Raw genomic sequence first — 16,138 nt, forward strand, 5'->3', positions numbered from 1 at the left:
GTTCGTATTATGAGTGAAGGGGAAAAAAATGGTGTTGAAGGAAATGACAAAACAACCATAAATAGCTAAAGTCAGAGAGAAGAAAAATGCCGAGTTTCGTATAAAATCAGGCGTCATGGAGGTGCTGCGAGTTAAATCTTGAGCTGCTCATCCTGAGATGGGTGGTTCAGGCCACTAGCAGCTCTATGGGCAAAAGAAGACTCTGTCTTCTTCTTCCAAAAAGGTGGCATCTGAGCAACCCAAAGTGGCAGTTCTCCTTGTGCTAGAGGGTTGCTATGAGTCAGAATTTAACCAGGGCAATGAGTTTGGGACTTGGTTTGCTCCTGACTTCTGCCTACAGCCAACAGTTAAGCACTCCCTATTCCTCAAAGTTTGGCAGTTCAAACCCACCCAGCGGTGCCTCTGAAGACAGCCTGCTCTACTGCCTGAAGCTCATCACCATGGAGACCTAAGCAACACACTTCTAATCGCAAAGCCCCTGGGTTTACTATGTGTTGGATTCATCTTGATGGCAACTGATTCATTTTGCACAATTCTAACTAAAATATTGCACGACTAACTGAAAAAGTAAAGTCGAGCGAACTTTCTTCTGTTTGGGTGCTAAAACAATTGTGCCCGGCAAGACATGCTACAAATAAAGGTAGACATTTCCATGGAAATTTTAAGCAAGCATTTCTTCAAAGAGTTATAAGAGGACATGAAGCATAGCTTCACCAGTGTGATCTTCAAGACAAGCACAATCAGAGCAATGCTTACCAAGAAGTAAAAGTGGTTCTGTCAAAGCCAAAAAGGCTGGTCAAGAGCACAGGTCAACACTGTGGGGCTTGCTCAAGGCATCTTGCTTACTGACTTGTGAGATGGCCAAAGGGAAAACCATTTGCCTATTATGAGAGTGTTTGAGAATATTAACCGGAGCTTCAGCAGAAACCCCCTGAGAAAGTGTCACCAGAGACAGTCCGTTTCCACCGACAAGGTGCCTCTCTATTTCTGTCATCAAACAAGGCAATTTTGAGAGAGTTTTTATAGGAAATCAGGAAGCGTCTCTCTGCCACTCCTGATTTTGCTCCTTTGACTCCTTTTTGTGTCTTCTTAAAAAAATAAATCTTTAAAGGGTATTTATTTTCTTTTAACAAAATGAAGAAAGAGAACCTGCCTTGCCATAGCTACATTTCCAGGACCTTCAGTTCTTTAAGGACAGACTAATTGGTTGATAACATCTCTTACACAAGTATTTTGTGCTCGATGAACCTTATATTCAAAAATAGTTTCTGTTTTTTATTTTGTACCTTTTAATGCCATTTCACCACAAACTTTTGAATCCTCGTCATAAGAGAAGTCCCCTTTTTCAAAAGTTTGTGACCCAAATTGTAAACTCTTTTTTTTTTTTTTAATTTTTTTAAAACATTTTATTAGGGGCTCATACAACTGTTATCCCAATCCATACACACATCAATTGTGTAAAGCGCATTTGTACATCGTTTCTCAAAACATTTTCTCTCCATTTAAACCCCCGACATTAGGTCCTCATTTTTCCCCTCCCTCCCCGCTCCCCTCTCCCGCATGAGCCCTTGATAGTTTATAAATGGGTATTTTGTCATATCTTGCCCTGTCCGACGTCTCCCTTCATCCACTTTTCGGTTGTCTGTCCCCCAGGGAGGAGGTCACACACAGTTCCATGTAATCGGTTCCCTCTTTCCTACCCATTTTCCCTTTACCCTCCCTGTTTTGCCACTCATACCACTGGTCCTATAGGGCTCATCCATCCTGGATTCCCTGTATTTTCAGTTCCTATCTGTACCAGTGTATCTCCTCTGGTCTAGCCAGTCTTGCAAGATAGAATTCGAGTCATGGCAGTGGGAGCGGGGAGGAAACCTTTAGGAACTAGAGGAAGGTTGTATTTCTCATCATTGTTACATCGCACCCTGTAAACTCTTAATGAAGGTCATTTTCTCAGTTCTGTTTCTAAAGCCTTTCTAATAAGGAACAAGTGAAAATGTTATGAATGATAAGTGATAGGGTGTGCTAATTAACATTTCAAGATAATGAAATAAAGCTGAGAATGTTCTCTTACATTATTCTACTCCTTTCTCATTCTAACTTTTCCTTTGCCTCATTTATCTTAAGACCTTTGTTATTTTGCATTTGAATTCATGGAAGTAGTGGCATATCTTTCAATAATTAATTACAGTATTTTAATGGGGTTATATCAAAGTTCTTCTTTATTTTCATATGATTCATATTTGATGACTCTTGCAGGCTAAGAACATATCCATCCTTGTTGTGACTTTAGAAATACCATAAGCTTGATAGTGTACATTTCAGAAATTAGATTTTAAAAAACTTATTTTCTATGTTCTTTCAAGTATAGTACACACAGATTTTTATTCGAAATACAAAGCTTTTAAGTGAGGAAATTCTGAAAAGAGTGGCATTTGGTTTAATTTAATATAAAACATGCTGAACACTTGCTTGGGGGTTTTTGTTACAGAAAAAACAAACATTTTTTGAAATCTCTAATTTTGAAAATGTCTGTTCTAAATGTACATCTTCTGTGTCTATTTTTGCTTTAGGAGTGCAAGACCCCCAGCATGAGAGAATTATTACCGTGTCTACTAATGGAAGCATCCATAGTCCCAGGTTCCCTCACACTTATCCCAGGAATACGGTGCTGGTGTGGCGATTAGTAGCCGTAGAAGAGAACGTCTGGATACAGCTAACGTTTGATGAACAGTTTGGGCTTGAAGACCCAGAAGATGACGTGTGCAAGTAAGTTGTTATACTTGAACTTCCAGCAGAGTGTCACAGCTGTTACAGACTTTCTGGCTACTTTGTTGGTGAATTATTTTTGATACCATCTTTTGTTCTAAGAAAGCAGTCCTGGTGGCACAATGTTCAACTGCTCATCTTAAAGGAAGCTGCTGGAACCCACCAGCTACCCTGTGGGCAAAAGATACGGCGGTCTGCTTCTCCAAAGTGTTAGACCCAGGGAAATCCCCTGGGGCAGTTTTTCTCTGCAGTAGGAGTTGGGGAGAACTCTGCAGAAATGGACATCTGTTCTATTAAGTGTTTCTACCTACCTAAAAAATGTACAGCGCTATTGAAACGATGTTTTATTTAGTCAAAGGACATACACAGGTGCATCTATCTATTCCTAACCATAACATAGAGAACGTATGGCACGATAGAGTTCTGTTAGAATTTTGTTACGCAATTTTTATTTGAACTTTCTGACCGCCTAATCATTAAAATAATAAGTTGTTAAAAATAACTATGGTTGTTTATTACACAGAGATACACACACACACACACACACACACACACACAGATACACAGGATTAAGAAGTTTGAATATTTCCTCACAAAGAAGAAATACAGTTCAGAAAGCTCAAATTAGAAATGTAGGCTTCACATGCCTTGGCAAATAGGAATTCGTCACAATTCTCCAAGTTAGCTGGAGTTTTTCACCCCCACAAAAAGACCACCTACTGGATGACATGCAAATATTACTCTTTAAATCCCATGTGAATGCACTTGTCAAGGTCGGGTGGTCTTCCTGAATATTTTTCAGTTCAATGGCATTTGTATATGATCAAAATATTTCACTTGAGCACCATTGCAGGGTTCTTTATTTTCTTTGTATATACAGTGCTGAGAGGGAATTTTTATTTTATGGTACATTATAAATAAATATTTCAATACAGATGAAGTAAACTTTGCACTTGCAGTCATCACAATTTGTATCTTTACAAATGGTTATATTTTTGTCGCATTCCTTCTTCCAGTGACTATGCATTTCCCTGGTTTTCTTTATCTTCTTTCAGAACCGGATGCTATTCTAGTGATCTCGAGACTGCATTCTTTAACCTTTCATTGTGTAGATAAGGAACCTAGGACCAGAGACATGAAATAGCTACCCTGTCTTTCATTCTGGTTTTGTGCCACAACAAATAGTAAAATGGATTTCCTCTAATATCTATGTAGTTCATATTTTTGCCATGTTCACCTGCACCTCATGTTCATCTCTCCCCTATTTGCACGTAGCCTGTGGGGCAACCGCAGGTAACGTGAATGCTAACAAAAGCGACACCTGAGTCAGAGTGAGTTATGCTAGTGTTTGCAGTAGATAGAATATTAGCATTTCTTGTGCTTGTTCCTCAATTCCCATAAGTCAAGGCCTAGGAGGCCTAGAGGGCTTATGTAGTTAGTTGTGTTATATTATAGATGTAGGTATGTAGGTATATGTAGGTATATTTAGGTGTGTGTATATATATATATATGTATGTAGGTATATAAGAAGCCCTGGTGATATAGTGGACTTCATGATGTGCCCCATCGTTCTCCCAAGGAGCACAGATGCTGGCCTGGAATTAAGCAGCCCCATGTAGAACTACTAGGGTTTGACCTATTTACAGCTCTCCCAAAACGTGTGTAAACATTTCAATGGCATTACTTTCTCAACAACCTTTAAGTTAGCCATTCCTTTTATTTTTCGTAGTATAACTCGCATCATTACTAACTGCCAAATGATCTTATTGCATACTTGCCAAACAACCGAGAGGCCTGGTGCAGGAAGGGACACAACCTGAGACCTCGTAGTCAGCATTGCTCGCGTCTCAGACCTCGGTGCTTGTTACTGTCAAACACTTGCTGTTGATACACAAAATGATCAGACAGTAGTACATTTTTTTTATTCTTGTAGTAAATATAACGTGTCATGATGAGATTATTGATAAGTGAGGAATAGCTGTATAAGTATAAAACTGTACCTTTTATTTTTGTTTGGCTTTTCCTGATGACCCCTTCACATTTCCACTTCCGTGAAATGTCTGCGACTGCCCTTTGCCAAGTTTTTCTTGGGCTGTTTGTTTATTTAAAAGTTACTTTTCATGCATGTCTTTAAGTCCTTGATCCACCTGGAATTTATTTTTTTCTCTGGCACGAAAACCTTCATTTTCTTCAATAGTGTATAAAGTTGTATGGTTGATAGGTCAGATTTGTGTATATGGTCTGGTCTGGGTTTCATTCCCTGATCTGTTCCTTTGATTAGCTGTCTTTCTCTAATCATCAGAATGGCCCTGTCTTTATTACTGGAAGCTCAGTATAGAAGCCTCATCTCATTTTGTTCTCCTTTCAGAATATCTTCACTTTTATGCATTTTACAACATGAGAAATGATCAGTATCCTTGAAAAATGATCATGTAGTTTTTACTGCAATAGCATTTAATCTGTGGATCACTTACAGGAGAATTGGCATTTTTATGATATTGAGTCTTCCTATCCCTGAGTTGGTTGTTTCACCATATATTTGGGCCTTCTTGAATGTATGCACAGTTTTAGATTTTTCTGAATTTCCTAGATTTCTATTATTTAATTTTTTCCCCTTAATGAACCTTATTATTAAGATGCCCTTTTGGAAATTAAATTTTCTTACCAAATATTGCTGATGTCTCAAGCCTAATTGATATTTAAATATTGATCTTATAGGAGACAAACCTGTAAGCTCTTTTATTAATTTTAATAGCCTTATTGGAATAACTTCAAATTTCCAGAGGATTGCAAATAAGGAATACAGAGTTTTGTTAGACTTTTTACCTAGTTATTTCTAATGTTAACATTTTATATAGCCATTGTCGTATTTGCCAAAACTAAAAAAATTAAACACTGATGCAAAAATATTAACTAACATACAGAATTTATTTGGATATCAGTAATTCTTCCAAAATTTTCTTTATCTATACCCGATGCTTTCTAGGATAACTATGTTGCCTTTAGTTATCATGCCTTCTTAGATTCCGGACTCTGTGGCTGTTTATCTTTCCTTGAAACTCATGACCTTTAGGGTTTTCAGCACTATTGGTCATGTATTCTTTTTGTTCCTCAATTTGGTGTTTTTTTTCTTTCGGATGATTTCTCATGGTGAGGCTGAGTTTGCAGATTTTAAGGAAGAACTTAAACGACATTATATGTCCTTTTCATATCGTATCAGGAGATTCATACCCCATGACTGTCAGTTTCTTAAACTTTGGTGGCTTATGTGTGGCTGTGATGCTGGAAGTTAAACTACATCTATTTCAAATACCAGCAGGGTCTCCCTAACTGGACAGATTTCAGCAGGGTTTTAATAGGTCGTCCTTAGATATTTATGTTAGTTCCAATTTGGCTTAACCTTCCCCACCCCCCCTCCCCCAATTGTGAAAATCTTTAAAGGCAAAATGAGCTAATACCAAGGGCTCAAGTGGAAAGAAAATGTTTTGAAAATGATGATGGTGCTATATGTACAAATGTGCCTGACACAATGGATGGATGGATGGATTGTGATAAGAGCTGTATAAGCCCCTAACAAAATGATTTAAATTTTAAAAAATCTTTAAAGGTCACCCATTTTTATTCAGTTACTAATTTAAGAAGAAGAAGAAGAAGAAGAGAACAACAATACTGACAACTCCGTTGGCATGGCTAAGTTCCCAGGACCCTGCGTTACTTAGGGATGGTCTAAGGAACGTGTTCCATCACTTTAAAAACTGTCTTGCCTTAATGGAGCTTATATGAGAAAATAGCAGTTATATTTTTATCTTTTAATTCCATTTTTCCACAAAAAGATTTGTGGGAAAATATATATATTTTTCTACTGGCACTTTTGCACCAATCCTGTTGCATATTTATCTATAGTCACGTCTGCACATACCGCTACTTGAGTAACTGCTTTTTTAAAAAAATATTTTTATTAGGGGCTTACACAACTCTTATCAAATCCATACATAGATCAATTGTGTCAAGCACATTTGCACATTCATTGCCCTCCTCATTCTCAAAACATTTCCTCTCCACCTAAGCCCCTGGCATCAGCTCTTCATTTTCCCCCTCCCTCCCCGCTTTCCCCTCCCTCATGAGCCCGTAATAATTCATAAATTATTATTTTGTCATATCTTACACTGTCCTACATCTCTCTTCACCCACTTTTCTGTTGTCTGTCCCCCAGGGAGGAGGTCACATGTAGATCCTTGTAATCGGTTCCCCCTTTCCAACCCACCTTCCCTCTACCCTCCAAGTATCTCCACTCACACCACTGGTCCTGAAGAGATCATCCACCCTGGGTTCCCTGTGTTTCCAGTTCCTATCTGTACCAGTGTACATCCTCTGGTCTAGCCAGACTTGCAAGGTAGAATTCGGATCATGATAGTGGGTGGAGGGGGGGCGGGGAGAGGAAGCATTTAGGAACTAGAGGAAAGTTGTATTTTTCATCATTGCTACATCGCACCCTGACTGGCTCGTCTCCTCCCCGAGACCCCTCTGCAAGGGGATTTCCAGTGGCCTACAAATGGGCTTTGGGGCTCCACTCCGCACTCCCTCCCCTCATTCACTATGGTAAGATTTTTTGTTCTGATGATGCCTGATACCTGATCCAACCTTACTGTTACTACAATTCCTCCATCTCTACCAGGTTTGGTCACAGAGCCATTTTTGATTCATGTTTTGGTGGACGAATGTTCCCAAATCTAAAAATTTACACGTGTCAATTATTTCTGCCATGATACCTTTTATGAGAATAAATGTCCTCTCAGGCTTACTTAGGAACCTCTTGGTCTGCTAACCGCAAGGTCAGCAATTCAAAACCACCAGCTACTATGCAGCAGAAAGGTGAGACTTTCTGTTCCAGTACCGGTTACAGCCTTGGACATCCATTGGGCACTTCTACTGCTTCCTATAGGGTCAGTATATATCAGAGTGGACTCAATAGCAGTGAGTTTGAGTACCTTTCTCATACAGTCTCACATATATCATGCTTTTGTCCCAAGTTGTATCTAGAACATTTCATTGCTTATTCTTTAAAGTCTTCTATAATCTTGTGAAAGAGCATTAAGAATCTGACTTTATTGTCTGTCCACCATGCTGACAAAATGTTTTTCTTACTTCTGAATTACAAAATTTCACAGGTAGATAACCTTCACACTTAGACGTTGCCTGTTTCATTCCTCCTTGACCCAATAACATCATATCAATGGCTTCTTTATGGATAGTCCTTTCAGTATTAGCTCGCTGCATGTGTACCTGGGTTTGCATGGGTGTATATGCAAGGGTACACAGGTGTGAGTGCAGATAATCTTCACACTTCTTTCCTACAGAGTTGCATACCTTTTCATTTCAACCCCAAGTTTTTGGAAGAACAAAATGACCAATGTCCGTGAAAAGCCTGTGTAAGCTGGATTTGTGAGACTTAGGGCATGTGCCTGTTTGGAAGGGCACACGATGGACTGGGAGGGGTGAAGAAATGGTCTCTGAGAGAAAAACACTGCTGACATTGTTCTTGTGTGCCTGGAGTAGATTCTGACTCATGGAGGCCTCGTGTGACAGGGTGGGACTGTTTCATAGACGTTTCTTTCTGTAACTCGGGTCTTTTCCCAACAGTGCTGCTTAATGGATTCAAACCAACAACCTTTTCAGTAGTAACCACGCACTCACTCACTCACGCACTCACTACCCTCCAGTCAGTGCCTATAGGACAGGGCAGAACTGCCCAGTGGGCTTATGAGACTGCTATGCCTGTAATGCCTTGTCTGTCTCCCAAGGAGCAGCCGGGGCTTTTAAACTGCTGACTTTGTGGTTAGAAGTTCAATGTATAACCCATTGCACCAAAAAGAAAATAAAAAAATCAGTGTTAAAAACTGATCCCTGTCACTTTTCTGGTATCAAATAAAGAAAACTTTGTTGTAAACCTAGAAAAATATGTCTGAAGTCACATAATTATGACCTTTAATATATTAACCTGAAAGTACCCAGACTTCAAACAAAGACCCAACCCTCCCCTTCCCACACCCCCAGGGATTCTTTAGCAGCACAGAGAAATCTCCCCAGTGTTGGGGGAAAATGGTCCATTGGTTGCATAAGAACTCATTAACAGCCACAGCTCCTGCATCGTCCAAGTACTTTGAAGCGACTGTGTGTACTTACTAGCACCACCGCTTCAAAACTGCGTGACTTGATGTCATCCAGGGCCCAGCTGCTTGAAGTATTGAGCTGTACTCCAAAAATGGTGAAACATGCAGCAAATTCATAGTTTTCACTTTTACAAGGTCTTACAAATTGACTGCATGAATCATCCCCAAGAAAGATAGTAATCAAGCACTTATCAATTGCACCATCAGGTGTCCTTATGGTTGACACTTGTATTAAAGCTAAACGAAGGAATGTTTTCAAGGGTTTAATAGTCATTCTATTAAACCAAGTGGCTGAACCAAGTGGGCCCTCATCAAAAAAAGAATGGACACTAATTAATAATATGCTATGTCTAGAAATTGTGTACTAAGTGTGCTGTAACAAAATATGTCCCGCTAGTAGACAGGCATCCGTTGAAAAAAAGAGAGTGTAATTCATATGAGGAAGTGTCCCTTTAAAGCTCTTTTGTTTCAAATGACCACAAATAGTTAGCCAGTGACTCAACCCAGCGGAAAAAGGAACTGTTTAGATGATGTTCCTGAATGATGCCATCAAGTCTCTGAATGTTATAGTCCCTACTTCTAGGCTTGCTTTACTCTGAGTTTTCTTATTTGGAATCAATCCCTTGTCTCATGGTGGTAAAGAAAGCCCCAGAAGGACTAAGGTTTTAGCCATTGATTTCTGAAGACAAGGGAACTTTTTTCTTTTCTAAAAATCCTAGGAAATGTTTTAGTTGGCCAGATAGGACCATTTATCCATTCCTTAACCAAGAATTAGTAGTCTATGTGTGAGAATAGTATAGGGGGTAGCATATCCGCCTTCCTCTGGCTTCCCTATTGCCACAAGATAGGGAGCATACATACCTTTACCCTCCATCCATCTTTACCTACCCTGCTACCAACCGATCCGCCCGCGGCTCTCTACTTCTCGGTTGGGTTTGATCATGGTTTGCAATGGCCACACAGAACTCACAAACAGTACTCAAAATCACAGGAGTTTAGCAGGAAAGGTCATCGGTTACCACAGATCAGGATCAGTCAAGAGCAAGGATACAGTCCTTGGTCTACAGTAACATCTCTCCGCAGCCAGCAGCCAGCAGCCGGGTCTCTCTCTCTGTTCAGTCTCTCCACAGTGTGCTCCCTTGGCCCCTGCCTGGTGGACGAGGAAGCCTGCCTGTGTCTCTGAGTCGCAGTCCTCTCTCCATTGGTGGTACTCCGTCTCCTGGTTTCCTTGCCTCTCTGTCCCTCTGGTCTTGACCTTTGCCACTTCAGACAGAGATCTGGAGCATTCTCTGTATGTATGGTGATGTGATTTTTCTCTTTATGCTAGCCACTAGCTCTTAGACACTGATGAATGGCTTTGATGGAGGTGTGGCATTTGTCTTTTAGAACATCTTACCCCCAAGAAAACACAGGAGGTGACCTGGTTCACATTCTCTCCTAAGGTCAGGATTTAATTCCACATTAACCCTGTCCATTTGTTTAGCAAAGAACTCCCTCCAAAATGGAATTATAGCACAGGCATAGAGTCCAGAATTATATTACGTCACATAAGGAATCATGGCTTCAAAACCTCACTACCCTCCAGTGGATTCACACTGATAGTCACCCCATTGAACAGGCTGCTGTCCTGACTGCCCCCTGCAGGTTTTCAAAAGCTTAAACCTTTATGGAAGTAGAAAGCCTTATTTTTCTCCCTTGGAATAGCTGGTGGTTTCGAACTGCTGACCTTACAGTTAACAGCCCAGTGCAGAACCCACTACCCAACCAGGGGTCCTCCATTATGGCTAGAAGGGGCATATTAAATGACTTCATCTCATTGTGTTACTATGATTGTCTATCCTAGAAGAGGTGTCAAATCTGGAGACATGGGGGATGGACTGTGATTTTGGAAGAAATAACCCTTGAGTGCAAACCTGCTTCTTGTTCCATCAGGGGTACTCATGGTAGAAAAACAACCATCTTCGGTATACGTATTATGGACAAGCTGGAAGAATACTTTAAAATAGCTTTTAAATTCACATTTGCTGTTTTTCCTCAGAAGTTTTTGGTCACAGCATGAAGCTTCCCTTAAAGTGCAAAACTTACTAGTGTCTTTTCTAGCGACTTTTTGAGCTCAGTAATTTAAAATTTGGTTATCCTTTGACCTCCACAGCAATTATTTTTGTGACTTAAATATATAGATAGATATATATAACCTTCCCAAAAGAGCATAAAATGAAGGGTGGGGATCAGACCAAGTCTGAGATCAAGAGGCTTTGCTCTTGGATAATGAGATGTTTTTATTTTATGTTTTGAAATGTTAAAAATCAACATTCCAAGTAGAGGGAGAATACATCTTGAACCTCCCCAAATTCATGTCTGACTCACCCAGTGTTTATCTCTTACTGACCCTTTACCTATTTTCCTGTTTCCTGTTTCTTCCTTCTACGCGGCTACTCCCAACCCTTCTCTCTTCTTACCCTCTGTGGGGTCATGGGCCATAGATCACTTTCCTGTATGAATTCCGAAAAAAATGTTACAGTTCATACTCCATGAGGATTTCAGGAACACTAGCGTGCCATTTTCTGGGTGTTACCTTGCACTTTGCTGCTGTTGTGTTCATGCTGCTATTTCTTCTTTGGGTGTCCAAATGTCCGAGTGGATGAAAAATGGACGCTTTCCAGGATTAAAGGAATATTCAGATTATCTCGATGTGTCTTCCTTTCTATCTACTTAACGCCCACCTACCTAGTTATCTATTTATACCAATTAATCAAAAAAGAAAAACAAACAATACAAATAGAGCATAATTCATTGATAATAAAGGACTTCTGACTTTAAGATAAACCAAGCAGGCCTGCTGGTAGAGTGCTGCGCATTGGGCTGTTAACTGCAAGGTCAGCTTTCTACTCCCCTAGTTCCTGCCCCGTAAGCTCACCGGGCCATTCTCTCCTGTCCGACAGGGTCCCTGGGCGTTCACAGTGGCATTGAGTGATTTGGATCGTTGTTTTTTGGAGTGAGATATAAAATGATTAATTATTCTATAATGATCCTGCGTTCATTGATCCTTTTTGCCTCACTTTATTCCTTTGTGTTTTTTCATCTACAGCTTAAGAATTAAAATATCGATACCATTTTGCTAGTTGGACTTTCTGATGAAAAACCTTGTTAATTCTTGATTTGGGGGAAAAGAGATTCTGTTCAGATCTCAACTATGTTTTTCTGTAGCTTGTAAAGGAACTAATCTTTTTAAGCTTCTTTTGACTTTTTAACAAAAACGGACGATGACTTAAAGTTTATTTTTAATTGACTGACTTCTCAGAGTTCAATTTGGCTTCTTCATTAAGATTATTGCCAGAGTGACTAAAAAAAGCTACCTTTTTATTTTGCTACAGAATTAGCAAACGTTAAATGAAAACCTTAAGTTAAGCTTAAAAATAGTTTACTGTTTCTGATTCTGTGAAGATAGCAATGGAAATTAAGAACCGCCTTACCATTTTCTTTGTAAAGGTTGGTCATCGTTTAGAAAAATAAAAACAAAAAATCTGTTACCTCTCAATTGATTCAACTCCTGGTAACCCTAGGTCTGTCTCTCAGAGAAGAATAGGGTTTTAATACTTATACCTCCATTTTCAACAGACATTATGATGTAGATATTTTTTCCAAATCCATATTACTATGAGAAAGCTGGCCAACTGGGGGATCTAACGTGCGACTTCTGTGAAGGATTAGCAACTATTACTAGTCCCCTACAGTTGTGGAAAGCACCAAGAAATAAGGTTTTCAATTGGTCTATAACATTTCACTTTCAATGTAGGTGTATATAGAAGATCATCAGTGTTACATTCAACACTTCATACATGTTTTGTTTCAGTTCTTCCATTGCCATCTGTCCCTATCAAAGTGATAATTATCTCATCCAATTTCCTCCCTGGGATTACTGTGTGCATTCCTCCTTTTCCCCTAACTCTCCCAAAGTTTGTCCGTGAATAAATTCTGCCTTCTTGATCTCCAATGGTTGATTATCCTAATGTATGTGTTCCTCGTCCGCGCTATTGTTCCCATCATCTGTGCATTCTTTGGCTGAAAATTGAACCAGCGGAAATGAATTCAGTTCCAGACCTGAAGGATGAAGAAGACCCCTAGTCTTAGAGGTTGTACCCGTCTCTATTTGACTAGTGCCTGTGGTCTATTTCATGGTTTTGAGTTCTGTCCTCTATCATGGACCCTTTCTTAAACATGTACTACCCATGAGTTGATCCTAGTTCACAGCAGCCTTACAGAGCAGAGTCGAACTTGCCCATGTTTCCAATGCTATACCTTGTTCTCCAGTGGAGCAGGGGTTCGAACAACGTACCTTCCAGTTAGCAGCTTTTGTGTTGACCCCTGCGTCACCGGGGGGGCATATCTCAGGAGAAAAAAACCCTGTGATTTAATGCAATGCATGAAGCAAGTTCTCCAGTAAACCTGACTTGCCTGAGCGGATGTCATTCTGTACTTTCAGGTTGGTTCAGACTTGCAGGACCCTGGTACCGTGCCATCCGCACACTTGTTCTTCCGTTTCAGCCTGTTGTTACAGGGACCGCATCATTCCATCTTTTCCGTAGCCTTGCTCTTGTTCACGGCGGCTCTGCTAGTCTACCAAGCATGACTTACCTGTGGACTCAGTGACATTGAATCCATATTGGTCATGGCAATTCTTGTAAAGATGTATTAGTTGTAGTAGAGGCCCTCTGGGTTGATTGATTAACTCACAGCCATTCTATAGGACAGAGGGTAAGGGTTCTATGGTTATTACTTCTTGGATTCTAATCAATAGCATATTTGGATCACTGTCATGCAGAATCATATGCCCCTGTTCCTAGTTACCAGAGTCTCAGAGGGATGCTGAGGAAGAGAAATGGTTCTTTGTATACCCAGATAAAGCCTTCAATGCATTTTTTTTCTAGTACAAACAGTATTAAGACTATTAGTTTAGAAAAAAAGAAGAAATTCCAGTGTACAGTAAACTAGCTGCATTGATTTGCTGTGTGATGTACTGGAAACATTTTAATGAATGAGATTCACTTACTAGGAAGAACGCTGAGAATGCCTGATGTGTTCCCCATTCCTTTCTGCAACTTACAGTTAAGTGATCTTGGGGAAATCTGTTGTCCTTTTTTTTAACTGTTATATTCTTAAATTAGAAAGCCCCCTTGGCTCAGCTGCTCACTGAGAGGTCAGTTGGTGGAGTCCACTAGCCACTCAGTCCACAGCAAAATTATATGTCAGTCTTCTTGGGTAAAGATTATAGCCTCTGAAGCCTTATGGGGTATTTCTACCCTGTCCTGCAGGGTAACTATGAGTCTGAATCAACTCAACAGCAATGTAGCTGGTTTTGATTTATTCTTTAGATGAAACTAAATAAGATTGGGTTCCAGATGAATGTTCAAGAGTCCCATCCAGCTCTAACCTGTCTGTGTGGCCCCAGAACTTGTGCATACATGAGGACATAATGTTTGTCTTGCCTTCATCCAAATAGATAATATTTCATACATATTTTAGAAACATTAAAGTTTAAGGTTTGTTTCTACATTTTTCTTTTTCTATAAAAGAAATTTATAAAACTATGTCCTACAGATAATTCTCTGGACTAAATTCATTTTTAGTAAGGTATACTTTCCAATGTTAAGTAGTTTCTGATTAACTATATTGGAATCAATTCTATAAAAGCAATTTTCTGGAAATTCTATCTTTATAACCTCTAGTACAAACAGTAAGTATTAAGACTCCCAGCTCAGGAATAAAAAAAAGATATTCCAGTGTGCAGTGGACCTCACCAGCCTAACTCTTTTCTCATCACGCCATGCCTCTTCTGAGAATATAACAGAATATATGTTCTTACCCAATTCCATTCTGCTGAACTTTAACCTTTAAGAATCTCCTTAAGTTTCCATGCTTAGCACTCTCATGACTTTGAAATCCATCAGAACACTCAGCTGGACCTTGTTATTTTCCAGCCTTTAACTGTGGGTCTCAAAGCCCCCTTCACTTATTATCACAAACCCTTAATTGGCACAAATGATTAAGTGCTTGACTATTAGCACAGAGGTTGCCTGTTGGAAAGTCATTCGGTAGCACCTTAAAGAAAGGGCCGATGCTCTGTTTCTGAAAGGTACCAAAAACCACTGCCATGAAGCTGATGCCAGCTCGTAGCAAGCCTATAGGACAGAGCAGACCTCCCCTGTGGGTTTATGAGCCTATTCACTCTCTGGAGTTGGCAAGAGTTGGTGAGGACTCTAAGGTAACTCACGGCAGCAAGATGTGTGTGATAAGGACAGTTGAAGCATTTCAGGGTCTTCTTAAGATTCCGATTCAGTAGTTCGAGCAAGGGTCTCACTCGCAGCTGCCATCACGTTGTTGCTGATACATAGCCACGCCGTAGGAACACACTGTGCGTTTCTGAGGCTAGTTCTCGACAGGAGTTGAAAACATCATCTGTCTCCTGCAGTGGCTGGTGGTTTCAAACTGCTGACCTTGGGTTTATCAGCCCACAGACCTCCTGAGGACGATCTGAGAAAGTACATTTCCCATGAGATGCTGAAGCTGACTGCTCCTTTGCCAACACTTAGGATATAAGTCAACAGAATGAGCCCAATTTAGGGAACTAAAGTCTCAGTACTTCAGAACACATGCAATGCACTTGAATTTTATTTTTTATCATCACAATACAGCATTATATTTTTCCAAAATTAATGACAAAGTATGAATTTTGTTTAATTTTTAACTAGACCATAAAGAATTCATAAATCTAATAGAGCAAAAAAATTTATTGTGATGCTAGTAATAATGAAGTAGTTCATATCCATTACACACTATAAATTTTGGAAATTCATTGTCCCCAGTTTTTCACTTGTTTTTGGGGTGAGGGGGTCCTTTTTGCCTCAGAGTTACTTCTCATATATTTTTTAGGTACTTAGAAGATGAGTGAATGTTTTCGTATCTCAGGTCCACTTTGCTGTGAGACACGGGTCACTTTCCCACAAAGTGGCTGATTTAACCCCTATTCTTTCTCAGCAGAGATCCCATGCCCTAACTTCAAAAACCCGATCTCCTTTTCGACCTTTGTGGTGCTCAACCTCCGTCTATCAGTTTGAATAAGCAAGCTAGTTCACCATATCAAAATATTTGTAGAAATGAAGCCAGTCATAATTTACTGCTTCTAAAATTATTCCATGGGATTG

General features: G+C 39.8%; 1 protein-coding gene across 1 annotated transcript in view; it reads left to right on the forward strand.

The window, feature by feature from the left end:
• Positions 1 to 16,138, forward strand: part of PDGFC (platelet derived growth factor C) — a 253,255-nt gene that overhangs the window by 135,005 nt on the left and 102,112 nt on the right. The window contains exon 2 of the mRNA XM_004708728.2: positions 2,571 to 2,766. Within this exon, the coding sequence (XP_004708785.1) occupies positions 2,571 to 2,766 (196 nt within the window). The remainder of the gene's footprint in view (positions 1 to 2,570; positions 2,767 to 16,138) is intronic.

The sequence above is a fragment of the Echinops telfairi genome, unplaced genomic scaffold (genome assembly GCF_000313985.2).
Source record: "Echinops telfairi isolate 266 unplaced genomic scaffold, ASM31398v2 ScPeMD7_5868;HRSCAF=6743_0, whole genome shotgun sequence".
NCBI lineage: Eukaryota > Metazoa > Chordata > Mammalia > Afrosoricida > Tenrecidae > Echinops > Echinops telfairi.